Consider the following 15,798-nt stretch of genomic DNA (forward strand, 5'->3'; position numbering starts at 1 on the left):
CTAGAAAGGAGGGCTATTGAAACAGGGTTTTTGTTGTAATAATAACAAAACTTAGTAATTTTTATGTGCCAGGCACTCTTCTTTTTTTTTAATATACTTTTTAAATTAAAAAATATATATATATATATACACTTTAATTACATAAATGTTACATAAAAAATGTAGGGGATTCCTATATGCCCCGTTTCCAACCCCTCCCACACTTCCCCACATTAACATCCTTCATTAGTATGGTACATTTGTTACAATTGATGAACACGTTACACATTTTAATTCATATAATCCTCACAACTATTATCCCCATTTTAGAGATGGAAAAAGTGGTATACAGAAAGAGAAGTGACTTTCCCAGGGTTTCATAAATAACCTGGGAATTGAACCCAGCTAGTCTGGCTGCAGAGTACACAGCTGCCAAGGCATTTCCTAGGCGTATTTTTAGGTTGAAGAGAAGAATCCAAACTTTCTTTTTTTTCCTCAGTAATTAAAAAAATTGATGTATTTCCCCAATATATGTGCATTTATACCTACAAATTATAAAAACAATATAATACTGTACCACTTATTATGTATTTTATAAAACATATGAATAAAATGCAATAAAAAAACAATAGAATTAAAATATGAGAAAAATAAATATAAATGGAATGTTCAATATTTTCTTCCCGCATATCAATGGATTACCTTCTGAAATCTGACAATGAAGACAATTGCAGAAAAGAGATAGGGTGATCTTCAAGAGGGAAAGAAAAACTGAGTGTACGTAATAGTTTCTATTGCTGTGTGACAAATTACCATGAATTTAGCAGCTTAACACCAACCACACCCACTTAATTAGCTCACAGTCCAGAAAAAGAGAGAACAAGCAGACAGGTAATTACAGTAAAATTATAGAAATATGATTTCCAGCTGGAAGAATCTTCAAAGTTATATCATCCAATCCCATTTCATAAAAACAAGGAAAGTGAAGCCCAGATTATTAAATCATTGGCCATGTTTCCTGTCCTTCAATCCTTATCAAGACTTTCCCAACCTCCCTATTTCAAATTATACTCCCCATGCCCTGTCTACTTTATATTTCTCCATAGCACATAGCATCATCTAACAATTTATATTTTGCAAAGTTTATTTTATTCATTGATTTTTACATCCTTTGTTAACTGCCATGCCCCCAGGACATAGAACAGTGACTGGCACATAGGAGGTGCTCAGTAAAAATGTGTTGACCGAATGAATAGTAAGCTAATGCCCACTTCTCAGCTCTTTCCACCTATCCATACTGTACTATACTGCTACTTCCTTTTTAACAGTCATTTGGTTTTCTATTTTCATCTTCCTTACTTTTAGCACATCACAAATAACTACTTTTCTAATTTATAAGTATTTTTTTCTATTAGGCTTACATGTAAATTTAAAATCAAAATATAAATTATAGGTATCATGAAGAAATTTCTAAGATCTAAATGATGAAGTAGAAATCCACCTCTAATTAAATGACTTGAATTTTATCCTTATATAAGAGTAACTAAGTTTAAGCTGTTAAAGGATTTTGCACACGTAGCCCTCATCTTCACAGGGCTCAAGCAGACTCCCACTGACCCTTCACATCTCAGTCCAGGTAATGGCTCTTTCTGGCCACTTACCTGTCACCTCCACCCATACTAGCTGTAGAATGTGTTAGAGCTTGGCAATCTGGTTGGAAAGGGGAAAGCTAATGTCTTAAAGCTGCCTTCTCATGGCAAGCACACTGGTTTTGCAAAGAATATACCTTTGGGTTGGCCTGGAAAAATTGATACTGATTATTGGTGGTATAAATCTCTGGCTAACATCTCCTTTGCCTTAGTTTTGCCACTAAACCCTGAAAGGTTTCATCTTTTTCCACTTTGCTCTTATAGCATTTGTACCATATCTGTGGTATAGTTAACACGTTTTATTATTATTCTCTGTCTAAGATTTTGTCTCTCCATTACATTCTGACCTTCTTAAAGTCATCATGTTCATCTAGGTATTCATGAAAACTAGACTAAGCCTGGAAGGGTCTATGGTGAAACAATAATTATTCTTTAATAAGAAATGAGTGAATGGTTGAATGAATTCAAAGATAATGGGTTGTATAGCATACTCACAAAATTATTATTTTAAGACACAACATACTGTCTCATTCGCCTGAACAATTTACAGTATGCTTGTACACAAGTCCAGGTTCAGTCTTTTTAGCTGGGTACATTCCACAGCAACATTTCATGCTGTGACCATCTGGACCATTTGATGTAAATACCGATTTGGCAGATACTTCAGAGGTATGAGAGTAGTCACAGGAATAAAATGAATTTGAAAGATACTCCCACCAAAAGGATATATTTAAAGCCACCCATTCTCTTATTAAAATAAAAAATATGCTGTCCTTTTTATAAATTATGAACATTTTAGTGTTTTCACAAGTGGAGAATTTGAAAACAGTCTGAGTTTTCATTTTGAGAGATTGTTGGATCTCCATTTATTTATTTGTCACCTCTGAATAGACTCCCAGACTCAGAGAAAAACCCTCTAACCATCCTTAGAGAACCTATTGCCAATTCAATACATAGAAAAATCTTCTTAAAATTAAGATAAATAGATATGTTGTTTTGAAATGTCAGAATACTGAGTCAATTCAGGTAGCTTTTAAAAACTTACTGAAAAGAACATTTCCAACAGACTTGTGAGCTTAGGCCCATTTTGCAAAGGTCACTAAGGTGAACCACTCCTTTTATACATAAAATGAAGAATAGTGTTATAGAAACCATCAAATAAATATCTATTTTAAATCTAGCTTTTAATTTATCCATTGGAGATGACCCCTGTTCTTTACCTATAATGCTCTTTAAAAAGGAAAGTTACTGCTGTGGTTGTCTATTAAATCATTAATTTGTGTCTACTCTGTTTGGTGACTGCTTTAAAAAAAAGTAATGGAATTTCAAGCTGCTCAGAACAAAGGTACCTTCTGATTGTCAGCACCATATTCTAAAAGAGCAGGTTAATTTCTCCAAATCTCACAGCTGGAACTTTCTACCACTAACTGACAGTTTCCACCTAGTGATCAAAGCAATTGACTAAAATAAATTATACATAAAGCTGAAATTCCTAATAGTAATAAGACCCCTTTATGAGATAATCATACCAGCAGAGAACTCATCTGTCAGCTGCAATCCTACAGGGTCTTGAAATTATCTTATAAAACTACACCTCGAGAAATGTTTTCATTTCTGGTTCCATGGCATGGCTGTCATGGTACTGTCCATGGTACTAGGCATAAAGGAGACACTCAAAACATATTCATTACTTGCCTCATGGATTTAACTGAAGACACTTGATAAAGCATAAGTGTTGGTACTGTTTACAAAGCAAAAACTGGTGAGGCTCTCATTCAATACAGCCAACCTACAATTATTTATAAGTCCTAGGCATAAAGAAGCCATATAAAGTATAATCCCCACTTTTCTGGAGTTTTGGGTGAGAAGAACAGACACAAAGTAAAAGAGAAAAATAGTCTCTAAGCATCATGCTACTAGCTGTAAAACAATTGCTAGAAGAATCCATGTGGGCTAGAACAGTAAGTAGGCACTTCATTAAAGATATAGAATTTGGACTAAATCTTCCTGGTTAGGAATAATTTAATTAGGTGGAAAGAAAGAAAGGCATTGCAGGTGAATGTCCTGACTGCAAAGATATGGTGATGGGAAGACATACAGCTCATAGAGATGTAGTGACCGCTGTGATGAACCCCTCAGTCCTTCCCCCAAGGCATTCATTCTCCTGTCTGCTAAGAGTGTTGATGACTAACAGTTTATAACTGAAGAGATCCTGATCCAAGAACTGGGGAAAGGCTACATCCAATGCCTGTTAAGTGCACAAATATAAAATCCCATCCTTTTTGCTCCAAGTTGGATCATCACTAAAGAGCTGCTATCCCAGCTCCAGAGCTCCCTATCAGATCAGCTGAGGCCCTTGATGTGACTGCATCACAGCCCAAGTTCTCCATCTATCCAATCTTATTCACCTCAGCCCAAAAGGTGTTAATCCCAAGGACACTCCTGCTGACAAATTTCTGTCTTAGAGTTGACTTTCCAGGGATTCTAACCTGTGAAAATAGATACTGAGAAGACCAGTCTTACTGTATTAGATTTATTCATTTATGCATTTATTCATAAACAAGTATATTTAGAGTCCTACTCTGTCTATTCTAGTGCTGGGGACAGAAAAGTGAGAAAAGTCTCTTCCAACATGGAGCTGATATCCCGGTGGAAGCAGCCTAAGTAAACATAATAGAATGGCAGGTGATGACATGTGCTAGAACAAAACAAGAAGCAGGATAAAGGGATAGTGTGTATGTTTAGGGTGGATGAAACTATTTTGGATTAGGTGGCCACAAAAAAAATCTCTAAAGAGAGAAATATGCAGAGAAAGATTAATAAACTAATGGAATAATCTATTACTAGTCTCTGGGGGTGATGGCAGAAGTAAGTGGTAGTAATGGAGATCTTGGTAGAGATGAAGTGGTGAAGGCCATGTGAAGGTCTTGGTGGTGGCAATGGAAGTGGTGGAAGTGGAGGTGATGGTGGCAAATACCATAGTGGAGACAGAGGTCATGGTTGGAGGTGGAGGTGGAGAGGATGGACATAATAGTGGTTAGTAGTAAGTGAAAAAAATATTCAATCTGAGGGACATTTACCAAAAAAGGCATGCTAAGACTTGCAAGCTGAATAAATAGAGGAAAAGAGTGAGAAGAAAAGTTGGCCCCTGGAAGCAGATTAGCTAGTGATCATGACAGAAAGGGATGTTGGAAAGAAGTAGTAAAGGGGAGGGGTTGGTGATAAATGTCAATTTAGTTAGAGAAATAGTTAATATAAAGTGAGAGTGGAATTGCTAAGTGGGTGGTTTGTTGGAATATTTATCACTATCATTCTAGATGGCAGTCTAGCAGTAGTAAAGAAAAACAGATGATTTTGAGTCAAAAGACCTTGGTTTGAGGTGGTATGTGGCCCAGAAAATCTTATTCTTAAATTTAATCTACTCCTGTGAGTGTGGATCAATTTTAAATAAGACTTTTTGAGGAAGCTACTTCATTTAAGGTGTGGTGAACCTCATACAGGATGTGTCTTAATCCTTTTACTGGAGTCCTTTATAAACAAGATGAATACAGAAAGAGAAAGTCATGGAAGCAAGAAGCTGAAATCAATGAAACCTGAAATAAAAGGGAAAGACCAGCAGCTGCTTCCATGTGCCTTGCCATATGGCAGAGGGGCTGAGGATCATGGTAGCTGGTCTTCACAAAGAAAGTATTGGTTTTTTTAAATCTTTTTTTTATTGTCTTTTTTTTTTAAGATAAATAGATCACACAAAACATTATGTTAAAAAACATACGAGGTTCCCATATACCCCAATCCCCACCCCATCCCCACTCCTCCCACATCAACACCCCCTTTCATCAGTGAGGCACATTCATTGCATTGGTGAATACACCCGGGAGCAGTGCCACAGTGCATGAACCATAGTTTACATTGTAGTTCACACCCTCCCCCAGTCCATCCAGTGGGTTATGGCAGGATAAACAATGTTCTGCATCTGTCCCTGCAATATCATTCAGGACAACTCCAAGTCCCGAAAATGCCCCTTATCACAACTCTTTCTCCCTCTCCCAGCCCTTAGCAACTCCTGTAGCAACCATCTCCATATCAATGATACAATTTCTTCCATTGCTAGAGTCACAACAGTTCTATAGTAGAATACCAGCAAGTCTACTCCAATCCATATTATATTCCTCCATCTTGAGGATTCTGAGATGGTGGTCTCCACTTTACCTCTAAATTGAGAGGGGGGTTAGATCCCACATGGCTGATGGATGGGATTCTCCTGCTTGTAGACACTCTTGGTTCCCTGGTGTGGTTGACCATTCTCACCTCCCCTCAGCTGAACTAGATACGTCCAATGAAGCAGAGAGTAGGTGTTGCAACTCTGCTGAGGCTCAGGGTCCAGCTGGCACATGGACAACCCAGAGATTCAAGTTTCCTAAGCATATACAAACCCCAGCACCAATCACAGGTTCAGTAAAAGTGACAGAAGAAAAGTATCGTCTTGATAATGCCTTGATTTGGACATTTTTCTCGGCCTCAAAACTGTAAGCCTGTAAGTTAATAAATTCCCATTATAGTATCTGCTTTGAGCAGCCTAGGAATCTAAAGTAATAACCTATGAAACTTCTGTGTCTCAACATCTCTTTTTATAAAATATACATGATTATACCTACTTTACAGGGCTATTGCAGAGAAAACTAGATGAACTTGTCAAAGAGCAATAAGATCAAAGATGTAGATGTGGGTATCTTCTTTTTTTCCTTTTTTGTAAATTTTCCAAGAACCCTTTTTGTTCCCCATCACTATAACCCCTAGAATTTTTTGAGTGATAAATAAAATGTTTAATATTCATTGTTTATATACTGCTATTCAACTTTCATTCTCCCAAACTGACATGTAAAACTATGAAATAAAAGAGTTCAAAACTGTGTATAGAAAATGATCAAATCATTCCATTTCTTCTATGTAGATGGCAAGGGATGTAGTAAACCTTCACATGGTAGAATAAGGTCTATTTTAGACTCTAGGGGCAGAAGAGCATATGCTTCTAACGACAGAAGTTCAGTGAAAGACTTGATCAAGGGGGAAAATGTTTGTTTACCAGCAATTCATAATTCTCTGAATCCCTAAATTTAAAATTCTAAGGTAGAAACATCAGGTGTAGCAACACTGCTTACTACATAGGTATCACACATAAGCCTCATTTCAACGGTGGCAGAAGAGAACATATCTTCAGGGGATGGCAGAGCAGTCAGGAGTTCTGCCACACATGTCCTTCCTCAGGTGTCCAGAGCATCCATGATGCATATTCTGGCTCTTCTTGTTTCATATCAACTTTAGATTCCCCTATCATTGACAACATATGAAAAACATATTCCAATCATATTTGGAAATGCCACAAATCAATTAACCAAGAGTCAAACCAGCATGTAATAGAAAAAAGTTTCCTCAATTCAAGACAAAGGTCCATATGAATTCGGTATTTTCCTTGCCTTTTCCTGGAAAATGAGTTTTTCTCTATCTGCCAGATGCCATAAAGGATGCAAATACCATTTTAAAAATAATAATAACTGGCTTCCATATAGCTTGTTAATTCCAAAGTAATAAAAATTTAAAGCACTGAAAAGAACATTTAAATAATAAATATAATTATATATTTAATTTGGCATGCCAAATATGATGTTTTAAGAAAATGAAATTGTACGTAATTTTATTAATTAAATGTAGATCTATAAAGGGTTCTAAAAAATAAGCACTTTTCCATATTTCTCTTTCTCCCAAAAGTATCAGTCTTGATTGTTTACTTTCAAACACTCTTCCCCAAGCCCATAGTTCTAAAATGACAGGTAACCATGTTTTTCTCCTACTTTGGGCATTGTTTTTCAAATTCTACAAATCCTGTCTTCTGAAACTAATTGCTATGAAAAATCACAAAAGTTTCCCAAACATTGTAAAATTGAAAAATAAAAAGATACTGGAAGAAAGATAAGTTTTGACAATTCTTCATTTAAAACAATCAAGATGCCCCTAAAATAATTGTGGAATTAGATTACGGGTCATAAAGAGAAGTATATTTTAAGAGGCAGTGCTCATGTCTGAAATGCCTAATTAGAATGGTTAACCTGTTTCTGCAACACAGCAAGCTCCCCAAGGAGGCTATTGTGGAGAATGGAAAGAATCCTGCAAAAAGAACCCTCCTCCTAATGAGCATTTTTGAACAGTAATTTTGTTCATTTACATTTCTCTTGTCTCCTAAAGTTCAGATAAATTTGCCCATACTTTGTATTAATTTCTGTGATATTGCCTCCCATTCTGTATTTTCAGACTACAAGTAGCAATTTATTCCACTTCATTCTCCTGATGTGTAAATTAATTCCCAGAGTCAAGTAGTCACTTCAGGTGAATTTGGCACATTATAAATAACCCTATTATTTATACTAAAGGAAGGGAGCTAGACCTAGATAATTCAAAATGGGGGCATATTATCTAAAATTTCCATTTATTGTTTTTGAAAATGCATGGTATTTTAGTTTACCAAAGGGTTACCAATGGAAAGTACCAAAAAGCTGTTGGCTCTTATAATGGGGATTTATTTGGGATAAAATCTTATAATTCCAAGGCCATGAAATGTCCAAACCAAAGCATCAGCAAAGACACCTTCTCACCAAAGTCAGCTACTGGTGATCCGGAGTTGTTGCCATGTGGTGAAGCAAGATGGCCCACCAGTCTCTGCAGAGGTCTCTGCCTTCCCCTCCAGAGTCTACTGTCTCATGGGGCTCAACTGTGAACAGTCAGGAACAGGGCTTGTCACTTTCTGGACCTCAGCTCTTTGAGCATCTTAAGGGCTTCTGTTTTCCTGCAGTCCTCTGTCTCACATGGCAGAATCAAACATGGCAGCTCCTTTTTCCTGTGTCTATCTGTCTCTCTGTGTGTCCCTTTTTTTTTTTTTTTTTTTGTCGGTATAAGGTTTATTGACAAAGGCAGAATTTCTTCAGGCAGGTATTTAAGGAGGCGGTGGTTCTTTTTCAGGCATTTTCACTGCCATTTCATAGGTTGGCAAAACATACTGGGGAGGTGCTTCAAAGGCAGGATACACAGCAATCTCCGGCACATTTCTGTTGTTAATATATTTATAGCAGTTCCAAACACAGTTTATTAGGTAAGCCTTAAACACGATGAATAAGGCAAAGAACACAAGAACAATGAAGAGGAGGCAGCTGGAGTCCAATGCCAGGAGGTCATCTTTGTAGGGAAAATCAGGTAATTGATCCAGATATTCCTTGATTCTTGGCAGACCCACCAAGAGGGCAGAGACTTAACATGAATCTTACTCCACTGACGTAATCCAGTCAAATGGGTCTCATACCCACAGGAATGAATTAGTTTAACACATAATCTTTTGCTTCTTGGGATTAACAAAAATTCAAACTGTCACATGTGGAAAGTGATAATTCAGGCAAGGATCCTGTCTTAAGGAGTTTACAGACTTGTGGGAGAATTAAGACCTGTACAAAATGAGACAAAAATAAGTCCTCAGTGACATAAGAGATGTATGGGTAAAATGCTATGGAGACACAAGAAATGAAAGGATTGGAGCAATAAACGTGTGGTGGTTTTCAAAAGAGGCATTACTTAAACAGAAAGAGCCACCATTTCTCTATATATACACGCACACACACACATTGAATATATTGCTTCTCACCTATAGATAAATCATTGAATGAGTAGACACTATCCTTTTTGAAAAGTGGATTTAATAAGTACTAACAAAAAGGAATTATATTTCCTAAAATTGTTAAATTACATCAAGGCAGTAATATCCACATTTGGAGACTCTGGCTGATTTAGCACATTTAGATAAGGCCAATTGCTATCATAATAGCATAACATGAGAGCTTAGGATATGGTTTTCCTACTTCAACCCTATGTTAAAAATCTATCTGTGGAAGTCTTCATTCACAATTACTGCCATCTTTGGAAATTAGAATTCACATTTTGGGGTGGAAAATGCTAAGAAATTCCTTGCTACATATGTAATTCCCTATTTCAGAAGGGACATAGTCTCCAGTATCTGAGGAAGGTACAGCAAACCATTGGATACTCTTCTTTCTGTTAAGCATATATATATATGGGTGCAAATTCCACCTATGTTGAATAATAGTATGTTACTTACTTAGTAATCTTGGAAAATACGGCTTTAGATGGAGAACATATAGAAGTCCTGACAAAAAGTAAACCTTTTATATACCATCATCATCATTTTAAACTCTGAATTAGTTGTTCAAAAATGGCTGAGTACAGGATTGGCAAATGTCCTTTGGGTCTAAAATGTAGTACCAACGAAATAATGTGAGGGGATATAAGATACTCTCTTTTGTATTACCATGTGATTCCATTTTCCAGCCTGCTGCTCAGATTTTTATAACTCTTAGGATATGGAAAAAGGAAGTTGTATCTCACTTGAAATGAGTTAAACTAGAAATATCAATCATACAAAAACTTACACTTGCATTTCAGCTACTAGAAATTCAGAATTTCTCATTAATAAATAAAGTTTAATGGAACACGGATACAAGTCTTTTTGCCCAAAAATCTAAATATAAAGTACTAGACATACTTCTATTTGGAATGTTAAAAAAAAAAAAAAAGACAAAAATTTAGTTAGGTTGATTGTACCAAAAAAATGTGTTAGGGTCTTTTAAAAAAGCTATTAATTTAATAAGTTATGAAATTTTGCCAAGAGTTTAGCAGTGGTATACAGAGTGCAGAGTTTCTAAGAAAGTCATTCTGGTCTTGCTTCCTGTGCTATTACATTATAGATTTTTGATGAATGCTAAAAGTATAGATACACTTTCAAAAATCTGACATGAATTACAATCACTCTTGACCAAAACTTAGTTAATGCCAATAGACCTAAGAATTTTCAAATACTGATTGTCATAATCATTCTCATGAGGAATTTACTCAATGTATATAACTAAATGTGTAGTTATATATATAAGTACATGAACTATCTTCACCTTTATTTGAAAAAATACTAATATCCTTTTATTAATTTTTATAGCAAGAGAAATTGGGTGATATATGCTTCTCCCTTCGCTACGTACCTACTGCTGGTAAGCTGACTGTTGTCATTCTGGAAGCAAAGAACCTGAAGAAGATGGATGTTGGTGGCTTATCTGGTAAGTCTATGACATTTTTTAAAATTACTGTTTTTTCATGGATACCAAATGCATAGCACATATGCTGCACTCCCCACTTCTTAATTGATCACAGTTCTCTTTCCTATGGAGTCTGGATGCAATCTCAGAATTCATCCGAGCACAGACCCCAGGAAGCTACTCTCAATCTTTTGAAATTGCCTCATAAGATAAAATCTGTTTTCCTGCTTCGTATCCAAAATATCAATTGTCGGTTTTATGGCATTGAAGATTTTTGCTTCTCTTCTGAAAGGCAATGCCTTAATATTATGGATTTGTTGAGGCTTCTTATTTTTTGTCAAAATTCACTCATGGTATGAAAAATATTAATAGTGTTATATCTATTTTTATTTTTTAGGTATTTGATAACCTAATCTAGCTTTTGCAATACCATGTTATTAAAGATTCAGCATTTCAAATATATATGAATACTACAACCTCTGTTTTAGAGTGAATTCCCATAATAATCCATTATTTTCTACAGTTCATGTTGGGGGTGGATGACACTTTTGCATAGAAGGTACTATACAACCCAACCTTACTAAAATATGGTGAGACAAGTATACGCCTGCTCAGAAGCTAAGTCAACTCAAGGTCTTGTCACACAGATGAACATAAATTTTATTTCTTCACTGTGTGATTAAGTCAATTATGTTTCTAATTTTCCAGTAACATATTAAAGTGTAAAGGATTTTCTTGATATGTCCCAAGGTCATTATAAATAGATGATAGGTTTATGACTATAGAATTAGAACCAATATTACTGGTTATTCAATGCTTTCTTGAAAAAAATTATTACTAACTTTGAAAGGTTACCTTAATGTAACATGGTGATTTTACATTCTAAAGCATAACAATTAAAAAATGCTAAAGCCGAATTGCCACTTACTGAACTACTATTTTGCCAATTGAATATATATGTAATATAAAATTAATTTCTCTTTATAAATAAATCACCTGGGGAAGCTACAAGCTACATTAATTCTTTCATGTCACTAAGACCCTATTTCATAACTTACTACTTTCACTGCTGAATAGCATAAAAGAGCAAACTTAAAGCAATGAATACAGTTTCCTCTAAAAAACTGTAAAAATTATTTAATATGTGGAAAAAATACAGAGGAATTTTTAACTGCAGTAACAGTTTACCCCTATATTACTACTTAATATCCTGAAGCAATTACTTCAGACATCTTTGACCTTTCCTTTTCCTTGGTTCGAAGCCAAATACTATTACATGCTTCCTTAGCATCTTCTCTCACATGTCATGTTCCATTCCAAATTCCCATGGCAACCAACCCCCCCATCATCCTGTATCTAGTATTCCCCTAGTACTTCTTTCCAATTCATCTTATATTCATCACCAGGGCTCAAGAAACAGATTACCATGAAGCCAATAATTTGTCAAGGCACCTTATTTGTTCCAGCTTCTTCCAAGTTCCAGAAATGAGTTTCATAAAAACACTTTAACTACAATTTGTTTGCTATCTCGTTCCACTCTGACTTCTTCTCCAGTATCCATTCCTTCTTGTTCAGTGGCATCAGAGAGGTTACAGGCATTTTTGGGGATCTGACTAAGGGAAGTTGAGTTTAGCAGGATACATTTATGTGGTTTACAGTCATATCCATGCATAGTTAGGTTATTGCTAACCGTCAGGTAAAGAAATGGCGTCTGGATGACTCCTACCACCCATTGCATTATCTCACTCAGTATTATGACATGAAAGGGATATGGACAGAGTTCATCTCTCATTTTGTGTCCATAATTTCATATTCTTTTTTCTAAAGAGAACCTACAAAATTATATAAGCTTCAGACCCCACACAACCTAGGTCCAACAGCACACCAGATACTTAAAACCCCTAATCTTAAAGATTCCCTGTTGCCTGTGGAATTAAGTTATAATCACTCACGTCTACATAAGGTAGATCCTTCCAGACTTATGTCCCACCGTATATCAATCAAATTGACCAGTTCCCTGGTCTCCAAACAAGTTACGCAACTTACAGTCTCCAGTTTTTGCTTAGGTCTTTTTCTTCATCTGGAATTCACATCCTTCTGACAATGCCTAGGTAAATCCTCCCCATTCTTTCAGGCCCAGCCAAAGTATTATTTCCTCCATCCACTCAACAAATATTTCTTGCATCCTGACTCTATGTCAGGCATTCTTCTATACACTAGGTTCATGTGAGCAAAAGCAGACAAAAGACTCTCCCCTTATGGAGTTTACATTCTAATGGGGGAGACAAGACAAGAAACCAATAAATACAAAAAGCATATATAATGCCAAACAGTATGGAGAAAGTAAAGCAGAAAGTAAGACAGGAAATGTTGGAGGGAATGTGATTTTAAACGGGGTGGTCAAGAAAGGCCTCATGAGTAATGACATTTCGGCAATGACCTGAGAAAAGTGGGGTGTTTGGGGGAAAGTACATTTTAGGTAGAAAGACTCCACTTAAGACTTTTCTGATCCATTCCAGTAGAACAAATCTTTGCCTTTTTAAAATGCCAAGAGCAGTTTGTTTATACCCCTCAAACATCACCTGTCTCCCTCTCTAGACTGTTGTATTTATATCTCTCACAATGCCCTCACTGACTGGTAGCACTAAGCATAGATGCTGAATGAATAATGAATTATTTACAAAGGAGCTATGACTGGGGGAAAAAAAACAAGTCTTGCATTTCTAATTGTTTAACCTACTTACCATTAAAACAACTTTAGAGCATTTGATGGTCTGTCACAAAGTAAGTTGACCTATGTCCAAGGAGACTAAAATTATATAACAAGATCATTCCAGGTAATTCCGATGCCAATCTACATTTGGTGGAAATGGTTAGTTAATTGGAACAAAAGGGGGCTGTTTTGCCAATGTTTAAATCCAAAACTTTGGACAAGTTATTTAGCTTTTCTAAGCCTCAGTTGCATTATCTATAAAGTGGGAGTAATAACACAATGTCCATGAGAATGTATTGGGAAGAATAAATGAAAGCATAGGATCTGGCACATGTAAGTGCTCAGTAAATATTATCATTATTATTTCTATTAGTAACTTTATCAAATCTTGTGCTAGATATGCAAAATGTGAAAGCAACCAAAGGACAATTAAACCAATTGATTGATTCAGTGGGAGGGGGTGGAGTTCATCTGTTTGATGGGATTGGCTGATCAATTCAGCGATAACAGTAGGTTCATGGTTTGCACAAATCAAATAGTAAATTAAATAAGATGTGGAATTTATCAACAAAAAAAAAGAAAGAAAATGAGTCAGAAATATTTTTAAAGTAAGTGTTCTTACTACCAGGTGAGTCTATTTATTTCTTTCCTACTGTGCTACCTCAAAATTCACAGCATAAAGATTTCACCTCTATTATATGTTGATATTGCAAACCATAAAAATCCCAACCCTTCGCACCTTACAGTAACAAGTTTGACTGGATCATTCACATCTCTACAACAGACCAATGTGTTTGCATTCTTACATTCCAACTCTCAAATATTTGTGTGCAACAGCAAGAGAGTCTGAATCTAATCATTTATACTGAGATCTTGGATCTTGCAAGCAGCAGGGTTATTCTTTTGAAGCAAGTTGGGGAGGTTAAAAAATTAATAGCTTTGTTGCTCTGTACTTGGAGAAAATCAAGCCTTCTACCTGGAAACCACATCCCAATATTTTCACTGCCTCTTACACATCTGCTTATTTGGAATAAATCTCACTTCAAATAATAAATATGATGTCTGTTTGTGAAAATTGGAAAATATGAAGAGCTAAAATGAAGACACTGGAAAAGCTGAGGATTCCCTATGTCTTGAAGTTTTGAGATGTATTGATATTATTTAGCTTTTCTTTTTAAGATTTGTTTTATTTATTTCTCCCCCACCCCCATTCCCCCATTGTCTGCTCTCTCTGTCCATTTGCTCTGTGTTTTTCTGTGCCTGTTGTCTTCTCATTAGGCGGCTCCGGGAACTGATCCTGCGACCTTTGGTAGTGGGAGAGAGGCAATTACTCTCTTGCTCCACCTCAGCTCCCTGTTTTGCTATTTCTTCTTATTTTCTCACCTCTGCATCTCTTGTTGTGTCATCTTGCTGCACCAGCTTTCCACATCAACCAGCACTCCTGTGTGGGGTGGCTTTCCTGCGTGGGACGGCATTCCCATTCAGGGCAGCACTCCTGTGTGGGCCATGTTCCCGCATGGGCCAGCACTCCATGTGGGCCAGCTCATCACGTGGGCCAGCTTGCCCTCACCAGGAGGCCCTGGGCATTGAACCCTGGACCTCCTCTATGGTAGGCGAGAGCCCAATTGGTTGAGCCGTATCTGTCTCCCAATATTATTTAGCTTTTAGACTCAAATTTATGCAGATGCAGACTCCCAAGTCAGATCACTTTTTCTTAATTGAATTTCTTGTCCTTGTTTATGTCATAACAATTACTTTCTTCAAGTCCTTTTCTTTTTGTCTCATCAGAAATTTGAGGCTTCTGAGTACAACTTTAACGAGGAATGTCAAAATAATAAGTGCAGTTTGGGCTTCAGATCACAAATTAAATAAAATTCTAAGATTTTTCTATTTAAGGGCTTGGCTGTTTCAAGTGGGAAAGAACACAACACATTTCTAAATCAGAAAAATGGAAGTGATCATAAGCTTTTAAATTTCGTTCAATTACATAGACATCCTTTTTTCTACTTAAATCTGAAAATTATTTTTAACTGTTAAAAAAGTCTCATCATCATATGGTTGTAGAACATTTTCCAGTTTAGAAATCCATTTCCTATTTTTTAAAAATGTGATCCAGAGTCCTGTGAGGAAGTTTCTGATAACAATATTCTCATTTACCAATGAGGAAAATTAAAAGTATAGAGACATTTGATGAGGTGCATAAAGCATTTTGTTTCATGTCTGACATAGAAGTCATTCAATACTGGCAGATGCTTGGGTCATTACTGGCATGCAAGGTCACCTGATTTGTAGATGGCATAGCTGGGCCCAAAGC

At 36.2% G+C, this 15,798-nt stretch overlaps 1 protein-coding gene across 7 annotated transcripts in view; it reads left to right on the top strand.

The window, feature by feature from the left end:
- SYT1 (synaptotagmin 1) overlaps positions 1-15,798 on the top strand; it is a 611,949-nt gene that overhangs the window by 489,414 nt on the left and 106,737 nt on the right. For all 7 annotated transcript variants that reach the window (XM_058308469.1, XM_058308473.1, XM_058308470.1 and 4 more), the window contains one exon: positions 10,675-10,792. In XM_058308469.1, the coding sequence (XP_058164452.1) occupies positions 10,675-10,792 (118 nt within the window). The remainder of the gene's footprint in view (positions 1-10,674; positions 10,793-15,798) is intronic.

This window comes from Dasypus novemcinctus, chromosome 12 (assembly GCF_030445035.2).
Source record: "Dasypus novemcinctus isolate mDasNov1 chromosome 12, mDasNov1.1.hap2, whole genome shotgun sequence".
NCBI lineage: Eukaryota > Metazoa > Chordata > Mammalia > Cingulata > Dasypodidae > Dasypus > Dasypus novemcinctus.